The sequence below is a fragment of the Rutidosis leptorrhynchoides genome, chromosome 3 (genome assembly GCF_046630445.1).
Source record: "Rutidosis leptorrhynchoides isolate AG116_Rl617_1_P2 chromosome 3, CSIRO_AGI_Rlap_v1, whole genome shotgun sequence".
Taxonomy (NCBI): domain Eukaryota; kingdom Viridiplantae; phylum Streptophyta; class Magnoliopsida; order Asterales; family Asteraceae; genus Rutidosis; species Rutidosis leptorrhynchoides.
This window is the reverse complement of record NC_092335.1, coordinates 36,277,118-36,293,519: the sequence shown is the minus strand read 5'-3', so window position 1 is coordinate 36,293,519 and position 16,402 is coordinate 36,277,118. Positions and strand designations below refer to the sequence as shown.

The 16,402-nt window shown below is 30.7% G+C and overlaps 1 protein-coding gene across 1 annotated transcript; it reads right to left on the bottom strand.

The window, feature by feature from the left end:
• Positions 1 to 1,338: 1,338 nt before the first annotated feature.
• Positions 1,339 to 2,396, bottom strand: LOC139899867 (zinc finger protein ZAT5-like). The gene has a single exon (XM_071882695.1). The coding sequence runs from the start codon at positions 2,394 to 2,396 to the stop codon at positions 1,443 to 1,445; it is 954 nt and encodes a 317-aa protein (XP_071738796.1). The 3' UTR covers positions 1,339 to 1,442.
• Between the last annotated feature and the right edge of the window lie 14,006 nt (positions 2,397 to 16,402).

Here is a 16,402-nt window from a genome sequence, read left to right as displayed (position 1 = left end):
CTGACATTTCCACTATATGGAAGATTTGATAAATTCACTCATATCATGCATAGCGCTACAGAACCTCCACCGTGCCGGGGGACCAAGCAGGTAATAGCTAGCGGCATAGAAGCCGACTCGGCATCAGCTTCGTGCTGCACTGGAGTGATCCAATACATGATTCCGCACGTTCCATCATTTGATAAATCAACTCATATCATAGATATCTTATTTGTACTATACAATATACATAAAGGTTAAATATCATTAGGGTTAATTTATCAAAATTATAAGTGAAAATATCAACTTTCATTTCTATAATACATGTCTTAACATGCTATTTAATTTAATAAAATATTTTACAAAACTGTACAATTTATTACATAGAAAATATGAAAAATTAACTAAAATACAGCTTATTAGTGCAAACTAGTTGTTTACCCCCGCTTCGCGCCGGGGGTTCGGTTTTCAATGTATTTTATTGCGTTTAGTTTAACGATGATGTCGTTGAAGAGCAACTCGAGTCGAACTAAAAGGTATAACCCGTCAAAGATTTAAATATTATTTTAAATTAATAATATAGGTGCATCTCTGCGGGTGGAGAAAAATATAAAGGAAACCAAAAAATAAAAAATAAAAAAAAATTGTTACAACGGGTAGAGAAAAATATAAAGGAAACAATCGGTACTATTCATATTTTTTGCCTAGTAGATATTTGCTGCTGTTAATTATAAAGAAAACTATCGGTACTATTCATATTTTTTGTCTAGTAGATATTTGCTGCGGGTGAAGAAAAATATAAAGGAAACCAAAAAAGAAAAAATTGGGGAAAAAAACTGTTACAAAAATAATATAAAAAAAATGCTACAGTATCGTGAATAGTACTGTTCACGTGAATAGTACTGTTCGCGTGAATAGTGACCGGTGTACAACTATTGTTGCACGGTGTACATGTGATTAAAGCGTGCGAATAGTACTGTTGGTAACTTTTGGATTGGATTAAGAAACATTCCATTACTGGTCTACGAGATTTATATGACATTTTGGATTGGATTAAGAAACATCAAATTATATTAAATTAAATTTAATTAATAAAAGTAATTAACTGCATATATTAGGAGGAAAATCTCTTTTGACTTTATTGATTAGGATAGCGATGACACGATACCTTGTCAACCGCTCTTTCCGCACACTTGAAAAACAAGTAAACTAATAATACAGGAACAAGAAAAGAATGGCACTTTTAAAAAAAAAAAAAAAATAATAAATAAAACTTTAAATTAACTAAAACTAAAATAAAAGAATCTCAAGTATCAACAATTAAATCTTTATAAAAAATAGAATAAAATTTGTGGGTATGATGAACAATTTCACATCTTACCTTCACAAGAATAATTGTGTAATGTTATAAATACAAATTTTAATACAAAAAAATAAAATAATACGACTTTTGCACCTTTGTTTTAATAGTGACAATCCACCAATGTTGGGGTGGCAGATAAATGAACGGCTGGTTGTTGTTTGTTTTGATTAGCCATGAACTTGAAACTTGTTTCCCGGTATTCTTCTCGATCGGCGCCAGCCACGGTGGTTTCCGGTGGTGCCGGAAGATTAAGATCCAAATCAAAAAACAAACCATCATTTCTTGACTTTTGATTATTCTTATTAATATTTTCTTGATCTACCATCGCATGATCATTGTATGGGACCAAAGATAAGGTTGTGTTGGCGGTTGTATCCGCCGTAACAGTGGTTGTGTTGCCGTTAACCACCCTATGCCTCCTCATGTGACCGCCTAATGCTTGTCCGGAATTAAATTCCGCACCACATATTGAACATTCATGAAGCTTAGGAGAAGATGATTTCTTTTGGTTTATTTGAATAGATATTGAAGATGAAGAATTGTTTTTTGTTGATGGGATTAAAATTTCATCTTCTTCTAAATTAGTCGATTTTTGCTTATCTAATTCGTTGATTTTCGGTTTCTTGTGGCTAGCTCTATGTCCTCCAAGAGCTTGAAACGACGAAAATGTTCGACTACATGTCTTGCATTCGTATACGTACATTCCTCCATCTTGGATGTATTTTTTGCTATTAAACTTGTTATGATCATGAAGAATGAATTCATCATTAATATTATTGGCTAAAGAACCTTTTGAGAGAAGAATGAGACAGTTCGCGGTATATTCGTCTTCTTCGGTTGTGGTACTAATGGTTGGAAAATTAGAAGAAGAAGTAGGAGATGACGAATTAAGAGTATTGTAAGAAGTGGAAGAATGTGTTAGATTAATATTTGTTGGTCTTTGACGTTTTGTACGTTTGCCTTTGATTATGATAGTTGGATCTTTTGGAGTATTATCATCGTTGAAGCCGTTACGATTCACTGTGATTTGTGATGGTGGTAGGGATGGATCCATGGGTGGTTTGGTAGCTTGAAAAGCACTCAAACCCCACACCCAAAATTGTGATGAAAGAATTGAAGGTTGAAAGAAAATGGAAAAAGGGATGTGGTGAATATTATTTGTTTATATATAGGGTTGTAGATGGTTTGATTGGGAGAGAATAAGAGAGAATTAATTGGAAGACAATGGTGGTGTGGGTTTACAAGTTTTAAGAAGAATGTGGAGGATATATAGTAAGTGAGAATTAGTCCACTTCTTGTTCTACAAGTGTTGGTTATAGCTGTTTTTATATATTGTGGATGTTAGATTGGCTACATATATATCTAATAATAAATATGATACATCTATGTGTTAATTAGTCTCATAATATAAATAAGTACTCCGAATAACTTTTCATATTTACCTTTTACCCTTTTATATATTATAATTGAAGGTGTTTTTTACATCATTAAAAATAATAATACACTACATTAATTATGTATCAGGGCATTAATCATACATTATAACAATGCAATACTAATTAGTAACATATGAATAATTTTAGTTGCGTACATACTACACATTATCATTCTTATATATTTAGACTCTTATATAGTATTTAGATGCATAATGTACGATGTATAATGAATGTTAAAAAGAAGAATGTGTTAAAATAATACTTTAATTGTTCTATCTCAATTTAAATGATAATTTTTAAAATCATTTCAAAAATTATTTCTCACTATCATATTTTTGTAGTTAATTTAAATAATTTCGAAGTGTAATTATGACATTTATTAGGATTAATCTAAACGATTTTGGAAAAGTGACTTATAGAATTAATTAAAATGTAAAGAGAATTTATAAAAGTAGTACAATATATACTAGATGATTATGACAATGGATTATATAGATCGAATGATGTCATATATATCAACATTAATATCTATTTAATTTTTTATTTCATATTCATTTAATTCCAACTAATTCATCTATATCAATATCCGTTTGATTAAGCGGATAAATGAATATTCATCCTTATACATATCAATTTGTTCTACTTTCTTTAATCGGAACTTGGGAGTCACATACTTTTACAAATTTGTATAACCAACTAGCAATAGATAACTAATAAGTTTTCAAAAGCATCGATCACATGCTCATTGCTCACTTTGTTGGTTAATGAGATCACATTTAATTCTCAAAAGTTGCATGTCGTGTACACAAATTTTAGAGAAATAATTAAAATAAATGTAAGATAATTTCTTCTCGAAAATCATTATGTGACCTTGTAAAACACTTTTAGTTACAAACTCTCGATGTTTAGAAGGCAAAATGATATTTTAATGTGAGTATTCAATTGTTTGATAGTAACATCAACTTTAGTGAAATGAACTAGAGAAATTACAAGTTCTCTACTCCTTTACCCCGTGTTAAGCAAATTGAGTTGTAAATATTTTAGGAAATTTGAAGAGAAGTGATAAATATTTATAATAGTATAACACTATTTTTTCGCAAAGAAAACCTCCCTAGCGAAAACTACATTGAGTCCTCACTAGCGAGTAAAACTCTTGGGTGACGAGTCTCACGAGCGACGAAATTCGTAACCTGGTGATTGAGCACATTATAGTGACGCCCCCTTTAGTCAAGAGCCTAATTAATTCAATCTTGAGCGTTACCAATAATTGAACCCGAGTCTCCCCCTTCATTGAAAACTCGGTGGCCACTTGAGCTATTCCCAAGTGGTTAGAATAACACTATGTTATCGATACATATTCTAGTGATATTTATATATTTAATTCTTTCGGGGTGAAAGCAGGTGCATCAATGAATTATAAATTATCATCCTAATTCATTATTATTGGATCGAATCGGGTGTATAAATCAGATTTGGTGTTAATTGTCATTCGTGGTATAGACTCAAATTAAATACTCAGATTCAAACTATAGACATATACAATAAAGAGAAGTCATTTGAGTTTTTTTTTTTTTTTTTTTTTTTTTTTTTTTTTTTTTTTTTTTGTATCTTAAACTGATTCTTCGTAGATTCTCATTCAAAAACTAGAGAGAACTAATTTATGAGAATTGATATATAAAAAAAACGAGTTTTTTTTTTTCCTTGTATTGATTCTCTAGAGATTTTCATTCGAAAACGAGAGAACTCATCTATGAGAATTGATATATTGAGAAACGTTAATTTAGAGTTAATTCGATAAATTGAATAGTGCATGTTCACAATGCATGAATTATGATTTTTGTTATCTCTACACACAAATAAAACTATGACGTTATACAAAAGGTGTAACACAATATCATTTTCATTAATAATATTCTCTTTAAGATCATTCACTAATTTCTTTTTACTATGCATTCTAAAAGGTATGTGTACTATATTAACCTGCAGTTAGTATTATTTACCTATAGATCATAAATTTTAGTGAGTGGCCTCTACTAATTGCGTGCAAATGTCACACATGCGGCATCACAAATCGACCTAAAATTAATCAACGATGTAATAATTTAGAATTTTACATAGTTGATACATACATAGAGTACGTACGTAGCAGGCTCATATTCTCTACTTTTATGGCAGTTTCTATTTCTATATATTTGTATACTACACTTTATAACCATAAAACTTAAAAAATACTTATATACTTATATACTATATGATATGATGGAGTATGGTTATATGATATCATTATTTTATTTGTATATACTAATATACTAATACTAATTTTGAGATGGCAAAACACTAAATTAAACATAGAGTGAGAGAGAGAAAGAGTGAGTGAGTGAAGGAGATATTCGAGGGGATTGGAAGGAAAGCAAGGCAAGGCAAGCCATTACTTCACCACCACTCTCTTGCTAGCCTGTTTACACGGATTCTCCGTTATTACTTTTTTATTCATTTATTTTATTTTATTTTATTTATAACTACATGTTATTGACTTATTCTTTATCCTTAGATAATATTTGTTATTATTATTATTAGATAATATTTGTTATTATTATTATTCTTGTAACTAATTCTGATGAATTATTAAATAACCATAGGAACTTGAAAATCCATCAAAGAAAATTATCTACCTCTTCGTATATATCCAAGTGTATATTATAATTAATATCAACTATCTGAAAAATATCACTAAACATCATTAATACCGTTAATGAAATACAATTACAATATGACTGCATTTCGTAGTTGTAGTGTTTGTAAAATAAAAAATTATAATTATGCTACTTAATTGTTCAGTGTGATCTGTATGAAGTATTGAAGTGTGTCCTTTGAGTGCAACATAGAAAATGTTACCAAACAGGACGAACCAGCCATCATATCATATTATCTTAATATTAATATCAAAACTAGTGAAATGACCAGTGGAACCACGAGTTTGTTTAAACGAAACAGTTTAATGATATGTTTTAAGTATTAAGTGAACGTAAATGCTAAAATTATTTAGTTTAATGACCCGTGAAACCACAGAGTCCGACTAAGAAACTCGTTAGCTGAACATTTCATCAAACAGTTAAAATGCATATTAAACAATCCACATCCAATCGTAAAAGATAATATCGATTGTCATTTTATATTAAAAGTGTAAACTAAAATATAAATTTAGAATTGGTTACTTATGCCTAGCTTTTATACCATTCTCGTACTCAATTCAAAATAATTAATTAAAATAATTTAAAATTATGTAATTTTAATAATTAAAATAATTATTAATAAAATTTAATAATAATAATTAATAATTAATAAGATAAAATTCTAAATCAAAATTATTTAGATTAATGACATCATTCACCACGCTTAAATTTTTTCCTTTTTCTTTTTGAGTTTTTCTTAACAAAAGGATTAACCTAATAATGACATCATCATATGATTTTAATATTAACTATAGATATTAATTAATTAATTAATTACGTACATAACATATAATATGAATCATTTCATGTGCAGTTGCGCATATCACCACCCACATTATGTAAGCACTTACAACCTTTTAAGCTCAAATTACCCATCCAATCATTTGCTTATACTTCACTGAAGACATTCAAAAGACGTGCTTTCTTCATAACATTTAATTAATTAAATCTCTATATTCTTTGTACATTGATATTTACATGAAATGAATGAACTACCTACTCCCACACTCTAAGTCTAAACACTATCATACGAAATAGTTATTAAGGTGTATTATAATAAAAATGAACAATCATTTCTCAAAAATTTTGGATTGTTTCTATTGAATATTGCATTACATTACAGTATAATTTTTTAAAAAAAAAGCTTAATACGAAATAAACCTTTTCGCTTAATATGCCTTTTCGCTTAATATGAAATAAACCTTTTCGCTAGCAATCGTTGTTTGGAATTACCTACTTTACCTCATTTGACTTGTATTCATATTAGTTAAATTACCTAATACGGAGTAGTAGCTAATCATTGATGATCAATCAAATAAATATACATATACATCATGTATGTATGATATGATTTGACTTATTATTAATCATCGTATATTGTAAAAATCCAATCAAGTCTTCCCAAATCTTTTATTTAGCTAATAATGGCAAGTTACATGCTTCCCACAAGATTAAGGGAGTGTGCAAACTTGGTGAATTATTGAGGTGGTGTTTGGTTGTGTGTGTGAGGCACGTAAAAGAACCAAAACACTCCAAATGGGGTGTTTATTTAAGTTTAGGCCAAGTAAAGTATCACTTCAATATGGGGTTTACCTTCTTTTTACTCCTTGTAGAGGATCACATAATCTTAACAACGAGGTTAAATTTAACATTACTTAAATATTTTATTAATAAAAAAATGTCACACTGTGTCTCCTAAACACTTAAACGCCATTTACAATCTTAGTCGCCGTATTTACACCATGTGCACCTATGTTGTGATGATAACGGTGCCGCCATAGTCTCGGTATTTAGTATGATCATAACAAGTATAAGTAGTTTCAGCGTGGTTTTGAGGGTCTGAAAAGTAAGATGATATGAGTTTGAGATGCATCCCGGGGGGGAAAAAAAAAAAAAAATTAAAAACCGTAGCAAATTTTTGGGGCAAAATATGGGGATTTTGGGGCAAAGAATGGAGGTTTGGGGCAAAATTTGAAGGTTTTGGGATAAATTTGGAGATTTTTGGGCAAAATTTGAAGGCTTTGGGGCAAAAAAAAATTCACCGAGGGCAAAGTCGAAAAATCCAAAAATTTTACACTGAAAATTGCAAATTCACTGAGAGTGGCCGCCCCCGCTTGTCCCTTCATAAAATCGCCCCTAGTTGCATATTATGTCCTCAAATTTGAAAATCTTAATTAATTACCTGTAAATGTCAAATATGGTGCTAATGAGATTTGAACTTAAGATATAGTGAAAAATTTAAGACCAAAATACATGTATTCCTCATTGCAAAAGCCACAAAATATAGATTTCCAAAAGGTTTAGATCGACGGGGAAACCCTGACCCCATGTTCCACGCAGGAACCCATATCGCCCACCCCCGCAAGGGCTAAATATGTGCCCTGTAAGACTCCTCCCCCCAATACCCAATAGTTGGTGCAAGCCGGGATTCGAACATGCGCCCCACATTTCCAAAGGAGCGTCCAAAAATGGGCCCGGGGATCTCATGAGACGGGTACCATTCAAGCAATTGCTCGTTGGTCACAAAATATAGATTTAAAAAAAGGTTGGCATGATCCAAATTTTCTTCGTTATGTCTATTTTAGAAAGAGAGAGGTGATACTCACACACTCCTTTTTGATCCATACACACTTTTTGGCATAATATTTACAATTATATCCCTAAATTTACCAAGGAAATTGAACCTGCATTATCATAAGTAATGGTATATTAGTAAGTTAGTGTGTATGGATCAAAAAGGAGTGTATGAGTATCACCTCCCTTTTTAGCAACCATCCAAAGATGGTTTGACTTGCAAGATAGTCGATATTGTTATAGACGGTGTTTGCAATTAGATATTACTACATGTACACACATATTTGGTAAGAAATGCAGGATCGGAGGAATAGAAAATTATTTCTAAACCCATCTTTCTGAGTAGCCTGAACAGAAAAACTCTATCCGTTTACTGATTTATAACCAAATTTGACTGTAAATAAACTAGCAAACACATCTAAAAGAGTAAAATGTTGACTATAATTATATGAAGGGAATCATTGATTAATTGACATTCCTTTTATAAGCATATAGACATATACATGTATGCATAGATGTATTTCAAATGGATATTGAGCAAGTACATGTCAATGAATACAGCTAACCATCTTAAGCCATTATGAACCCATATTTTAGTATTTTATTCCCTTTACTCCACTCCACTACTCTGTGTTTGAGTGTATATATAGATAGTCATTCATATAGATATAAATATAAACAGTATAGTCATATAGATATAAATATAAACAGAGAGAGATAGAGAGAGAGATAGTTGCTTCCAAGCAACTCAACATGACATGCTAGCTGCAACTAATTAAAAGCCAACACCTTTTATTAAATAACCAAAAAAAAAAGGCATAACAATATGTCAACCAGAATATATACAACTAATCATTTATCAACCAAGTCTCACTACTAACCTCTGCTTTCAGTCTTTCACAGTAGCATCCAACCATATTATTCTCATGTTCTAACTACCTCTACTCCTTTACATTGATGATTATAATAGATAGATAATAGATATAGATATAGATAGATAATAGATAGTTATATAAAGGTTAATTATCTTAAAATCTAAGTGTTATTCAAATAGGGGATTGTTGTACTTATCTAAGTAAGAAGCAAGTAACATACTGATAAGTTAACTAGCACATACATTACCTACATCATGACAAAATAATTTTTTTAAAAAGAATTTGACCCTTTCATAAAAAATTGTATTTACTGTTATAATATATAGAATATAAATATAATAGAATGGATAGTCAATTTTGATACACAAAATTAATGTTATTGTATTACCTAAAGTACTTGAATTCTTGCTATAAATAGACCTTCAAGCAAGCATAATACTTGCTCATTCTTACAAGAAAATTTCTCTCTTTACTCATATACTCTTGTTCTTAAGATTTTCAAAGTCTATATTCAAGAACCAATCCACTAAAGGTAGTTATAAGCCTACTGAATTATAACACGTTATCAGCACGAAGTGCTCCGTATAAACAAGGTTTATCTAAGCAAGTACAAGTCACTAATCAAGACAAATATTCAAGTCCGGCAATACGCTGCTTCGGACCGGTGTACCCTGGGAACAGACGTCGAATCTGTTTAAGGGAATTGTGTCAAACACAAGCCCAGTTCAACCCTTCAATCGGTTAGATCGTTTTAACTTTCTCTTTTTGGTTGATTATATGCTTGGCTCAGTTTCGTATATACATATTTACCTACAAACTTAAACAGACTCGTATGCGAAACTGACTTGTTATAAACCTGAAAAACAGATTAATCGACCATGTTATATTTGCTTCTGCTGTTAACATATTAACTTGTTCACAAAACAGATTTAATTGCAGTTAAAACATGCTGATATCTGATGTGTTATATCTGATTAGAACTTGATGTTTGCTTGTTGGTATATGATTATAAGTTGCTATAATCGATATCGTTATTTTTCTAAAACATGATGAATAATAAAAACTTTTATTGGTGGGTATGTTTGCTTCATCTGTACTTTGGTTATATGGTCATATATTTGTTGCATATCTACCATCGAGTTTTGTGAAGGATTTAGATAAGCTAGTCCATTGTTACAATTTTTTATTCACTGTCTCGAAAATTATGATAATGCATTTGCACATGCTAGTTTAGTTATTCTGCCCACACTTTGTGTATGCTGCTGCTATCATGTTCTTATGAAACTAACCTGCTATAATAGAATTAATCAATATATACATGGATTATTAGCTAGATATATCGTTGGTTACATCTGGTACTTATATAAAATATTTAAATATATATATCCATATGTCAGTATCTAATTGTTATGATTAGTCTGTTCGTGTGAGTGATATGAACTTATATATAATATAGTTGATGAATACTTGGTTATGCAGATTATATATAAACATGATAGATTTATATTATGTAATATGAAGTTATGTACATGTACATATGTATCTTTGTTTGCGTTTTAGGGATATAGCACTCAATTATAACACAATAGGGTCTGGAAGAAACGTTACTAATATCAAATAAACCAACATATTATAATACGAGAACAATACTAAATGAGAAAATTTAACTTTATTGAGTACGCAGCGGAAAATGAAATGTCGTTACAATAATGGAAATAACGATAAAGTAATTGTTCATATGCAGAAGTAATAAATGCGATATCTCTTGATCCTAAGTCCAGGTAGCATCACATAAGTAGTAGATAAGAAAGCTTGAATCAAACAGCACCTGAGACAAAACATGCTAAAGTGTCAACCAAAAAGGTTGAGTGAAGTTCATAGGTTTAACAAAAGTAGTTATCGTTGTTTTTAGACCACAAGATTTAGTTGTAAAGTTGATCTCCCGCAGGATCAAAAAGTAGATCTCGCAGATCCAAAAGTTATGCCAGTGCGTGATATTTAGACTAAACGTTCAAGTTTGCCCCATGACAAGTTGTGTCTGTCCTTGTCGGTTTAAATTTCATTATCAAGTAATACAAAGACTGAGTCAAATGTATCGGGGACGTTACTCCCGATAGGCCTACCCCCAATAAATAAGCATGCCACAGCACTTAAAAATATCACTGTAGGGACTTAGTCGGACATAGCCGGGTATAGCATAGTTTTAACAGTTGGTACTAATATTTAGACTAGACTTTCAAGTTTACCCCGTGTCAAGTTATCGTTTATACTTGTCGGTTGGGGGCTTGCTGGTCATAGCCCAACATATCATAGTTTAATAGTAGATACGTGTAAGTACTGATATTTAGACTAGACTTTCAAGTTTACCCCGTAATATGTTATCGTTTATACTTATCGGTTGGGGGCTTGCTGGTCATAGCCCAACATATCACAGTTTAATAGTTAATACGTGTAAAACAGTTATAAAAGTTGTGCATGTATTCTCACCCCAAAAGTTATAAAATAGTTATGAAACAGTAAAAAGTGGGGCTATGAATTCAAGTATATAAATATTGTAAAATAGTTATTAAAATATTGCATGTTAAAAATTTAAAAGCAAGCATGTGTCTCACCCCATAGTTTCAAAACAGTAATGAAATAGTAAAAAGTGGGGCTATGAAATTCACCTTAGTAAGTAGAGAGAGTTATTCCTCGGAATAGAGAGTTGAACGAGTGAGCAGGAAAGTCAACCTATTGACATTTAAGAGTAGTTAAGTGTTTTGCCCATGTTTAAGTTTAAGTATGTGTTTAAGTATAGTTTGTTTTACTAAGTTTCTATTCCTAGTAAGTTACTATTTTTATAAAGTTTCTATTTTTAGAAAGTTTCTTATTTTACTAAGTTTCTATGACTAGAGAGTTTCTACTTTTATGAGTGTTTCCATTTTAGGATACTTGCCGTATTAGATAAGCTTCCAATCACCCCTTTCCCTTCGAATGGCTAATTTAGATCTAGGGGCTTGAGCCATAGGACCCTTTAAATCGGAAATCCAAACCCTCTGCCTAGAATCTCGTAGAAACCATTCGTCAAGAAAGTTCGAAGATCTATACATCTCTAATACATATCCCAAAATGTTTTTGTGCTACAATATAATTAGTAGGTTATAGGTGCTAGTAATAGTAATAGTGTATACATGTTAAGTACTAGTATAAGTAGTATTAGGGTTTCATTAATTAGGGTTAGTTAATTAAAGTAGTAATTAATAACAAGGGTTTAGTAATTAATGTCCTAGGGTTTCATAAATGTTTAGAGTTTAATTAATTAGGGTTTAAGAATTATAGTTTAGGTGTAATTAGGGTTTAAGGTTTTAATATGTATATGTATATATAATTCGTATATATATGTATATATATATATATAAAAATATTTTTTTACATGTATATATGTATATATAAATCTAGGTGTGTTTATGTATATACTTATGAATAACAAGTTTATAATATGAATATGAATTATCAAAGATCAAAGTTTATGTAAATAGTTTAGGGTTTATGTTATACCTTTGAAGATTCAAGATAATTAACAAAGAAAAGATGAACACGATGAAGATGGAAGATCAAAGCCTTGAAAATCTTGAAGAACTCCTTGAAGATTCTTGAAGAACACGAAGAACAAGCTTGAAGATCCGAATACCACAAGAGAGGGAGAGGGAGAGATTGTTTTTGAGAGAGGATTTTGGTGTGATTTGTGAATGAGAAACTAGGTGTTTATATAGTGCAAGTATTAGAGTGTTAGTCAACATAAGGATGTTCTAATTAATGATTTTATTTTTTTTTATAATTTTTAGTCAACAATAGGTGGTACTAGTTTATAATTAGTCAACATAAGGATGTACTAGTTTACACTTTATTTTTAGTCAACATAAGGATGTAAGATTTTTTTAGTCTCATTATTATTACTATTATTATTATTATTATTTTTACATTTACTACATGATAAGTATTATTTTCTTTTTACTAATTCATGACTTGTATATATTTAGTTCCCAATTGTTTTATTATTTATATAAATGTCACTTTTTATTTATTACTTATAGGTTATTAGTTATAATATTACATAAATGCATAAATTTTAATTAGCAGTGAGTGTCGACTAACAGTTTATTATTTTCATCTTTTATTAACTTGTCAATTTTTGTACAAAGTTAATTAATATGTTTTCTAACTCTTAACACTTAACAATTGTTGATTAAAGTTTAATCATTAAGTTTTAATTATATTGTTTGGGCTTTTAATATTGGAAAAATATAGAATGGAAAAAATGAGGGTCGTTATAGTACCTCCCCGTTATTGAAAACTTCGTCCCGAAGTTTTTAGGTAGTTTCCTCGTTTGCATCGGCAGTTGAGAAGAGATGGGGATATTTCCGTTTCATATGGTCTTTGCGTTCCCAGGTATATTCGGGGCCTCTACGCGAATTCCAACGGACTTTAACGATAGGTATATTGCTTTTACGCGTTTGTTTGACCTCTCCTTCCATGATTTCTATAGGTTATTCAACGAAGTGCATTTTATCATTAATGCGAATATCATTCAAAATGATGATGTTATACAAGTCATTTCAGTAAATTGGATACATGAAATGTGTTATGAATAGTACTGAGCTCATTTAAAACCTTGAGCATTTTATGCCACAATATTAGGGCAGACAAACAAAGAGGAGTTCGTGAAAATCACAGTCATGAAATTTGATAGAGATCTTCATTGTTTACAACAAGAATATTTTAATGATGAATATAAGTTGAAAAATAAAGTTTTATCACTATTGAATAATATGGATAAAACGATTCGTTTATAGGAAGAGTATAAATGAAGCTATCATAAAAGAGTGAAATGAGAAAATTAAATGTTCGCCTTAACTTTTGACGTAGTCACGATTGATTTCCGGAATTCAAGGAATTAAAGGAAATCTTCGTAATCTATAAGATTTGATTCTCCGGTATTTACGAAATTTTGAGATTTGTTTGATTAAATGCGGTGATTTGCCTCGATTGATGTGTTTGGAATTTTGCTATAAATTAGCTTCTTTCGTTTCATTATCTTCACCACTTCTATACTTTCTTTCACAATTCAAACTTCCAAAAGATTAAGAAAATGCTTAATCCAGTTCTGATCCTGGTTATTATATTGACCATCTATGCAGTCATTCTTCTTTTTCTTTTACCGCCAGAGGAATCTGTTTACTTCTACTATGCTCTTGGGGTTATAGTGTTTTTAATTATCCCGTGTCTTTATATTGCTATACGCATTGATATACACGGTTTGTAATTTCGGAGTCGTTATCGGGCTTTATATTTTCCCTTATATGTCGGAGCTTTATGCTTTTGTTTCTTCTTCCCGACTTCAAGTCAAGCGAGTAATGGTCCAGAATTCATAGGTATGAAGTTTCGAATGATCATAATATATAAAGTAGAAAGGAAATGTAATAGCACGATTTGATTTGTCATATTACCAGAATATCCGGAAAAGACCGAATCATCAAGAAAAATATGTTCTTGATATATTTAGAGGTTAAATAGAATGTAAGAGTCGTGTAACATGGAAAATGATGATTATAAAATCTATGAATCATCATCTTCCATTAAAAACTTAGCATGACTTACTGTAATATAATCACGTTGGCCTGACGTCATTATATTATACTAACTCATGCTTCAATTCCCAACACTTCTTCAAAGCATTTATAATTTAAACTCGAATTTTACAGAATATAGAAACTAAAACAGTTTCCTTTATAAAGATATCGCAAAGAGATACTTAATTGCGGACATGAATCGTTATGAAGATATCTTTCGAAATATAGAGGATATTTATGATGATATTTTGGAATTTCTAAGTTCGAAAGTTGATGAAGAAAAATTTTCCGCAAGCTTTTAACATGACTTCGGAGCAAGATATTCTCTAAAGATTTCACCGGATCCAAAATTACCTGGATTCTTTGAATATAGGGTTTGACCCTTGTGTTTGTCCTTGGTCTCCTCCATGGTTAGCTCAATCCGTTTTTCAGTTCCAAATTTTCTTTTGAGCTTTTCCAACGTACCATTCTTTATTATCAAACTGTTGGCCCTTAAGACCATCTACAATTTTTCTGTTTCCTCTGCATTTAATGCAGCCATATTTGAATCATCGGTTATCAATCCGAAATGGTTTCAAGAAATTTCATTTTTAGATGATTAAACGCTGATTGCGATCGTCAAGATTCAAAGGATGTTTTCAAGAATTTTAAATTTGAAGTGTTTAAGCGTAAGATGCATCCATCAATGGATCTAACGGTTGACGAAGAAATGTTGTGATTTTCAAAAGTAAGGAATGGTAAGTTCGGTGGTTTGATTTGATAATTCATCATAGAATACGAATGAATATAATTCATGAATGTAGTGATCTTTAGGAAGATAACACTTGCTAAAGCTTTACTTAAGTTTCGATATGTCAAAATCAGAGTATGTAACTGAATTTGTATGAAAATGGTTTTTCTTTGGTGAACATATACATATATCATGTGAATGTAAGTAGTATAGTTAACAACTGCTGAATCAGAATGGAAGAATGTACAATGTAACATATTTATATGAGATATGAATATCTCTCGGGTTTTACCTACCCGTTAAAATATTTTTTACAATTAACAGTTTGTACAAAAGAGAAGATATACGTTCATATATGTATTCTTCAGATGTAATCATGGTTTTAATGAGCTAATATAATATTAAACTCATTTGATTTGCTGTTGAAAGGAGAATAAATAATCTCCAAAACCTTAGAGATTTCATAATTGTCGTGAAATATTTCGCTAATGAAGTTATGAATTAATACTTCATCGTTCATTGTTATTGATATACTTCGGTATATGATGTTGGTGCTCTTGGAATTCTTGTGAAATTCATAAGGCACTAATGATATTTTCTAGAAAGTTTCGAGTACATCGAAAATTAAAGTATACAATCAATCATATATTTGAGTAATACACTTGGTTTATTACGAAATGGAGTTTATTGTATTGAAGCAATGATTAACGATTGTTAAGTTATTAACAAAAGATGTACATCATAGCATATTGTGATATGAATTAACCATGTAGTACATACTAGTTAAGATTCACACGTAATAGCTTAGTACGAAAAGATTTATTATTGTTCCAATCCATATATATAAAGTATACATATGTAATTCTTCAGGAAGAATGAGTCAATACATCTTAACTCATTATTAATAATATTCCTTGGTATCTATGGGGCGTATGATGTTGATGTTTGAGGTACTGAGTGCGATGTTGAGGCGTGGAATGCGAATGTTGTCGTTGGTGAAGCTGGTGATGTTGGTGGTGATGTTGGTGGTGATGCTGATGGTACTGGTGGTACTGGTTATGCTGCTGGTGCTGCTGCTGGTGTTCGTAGGTTTCGCACCATATT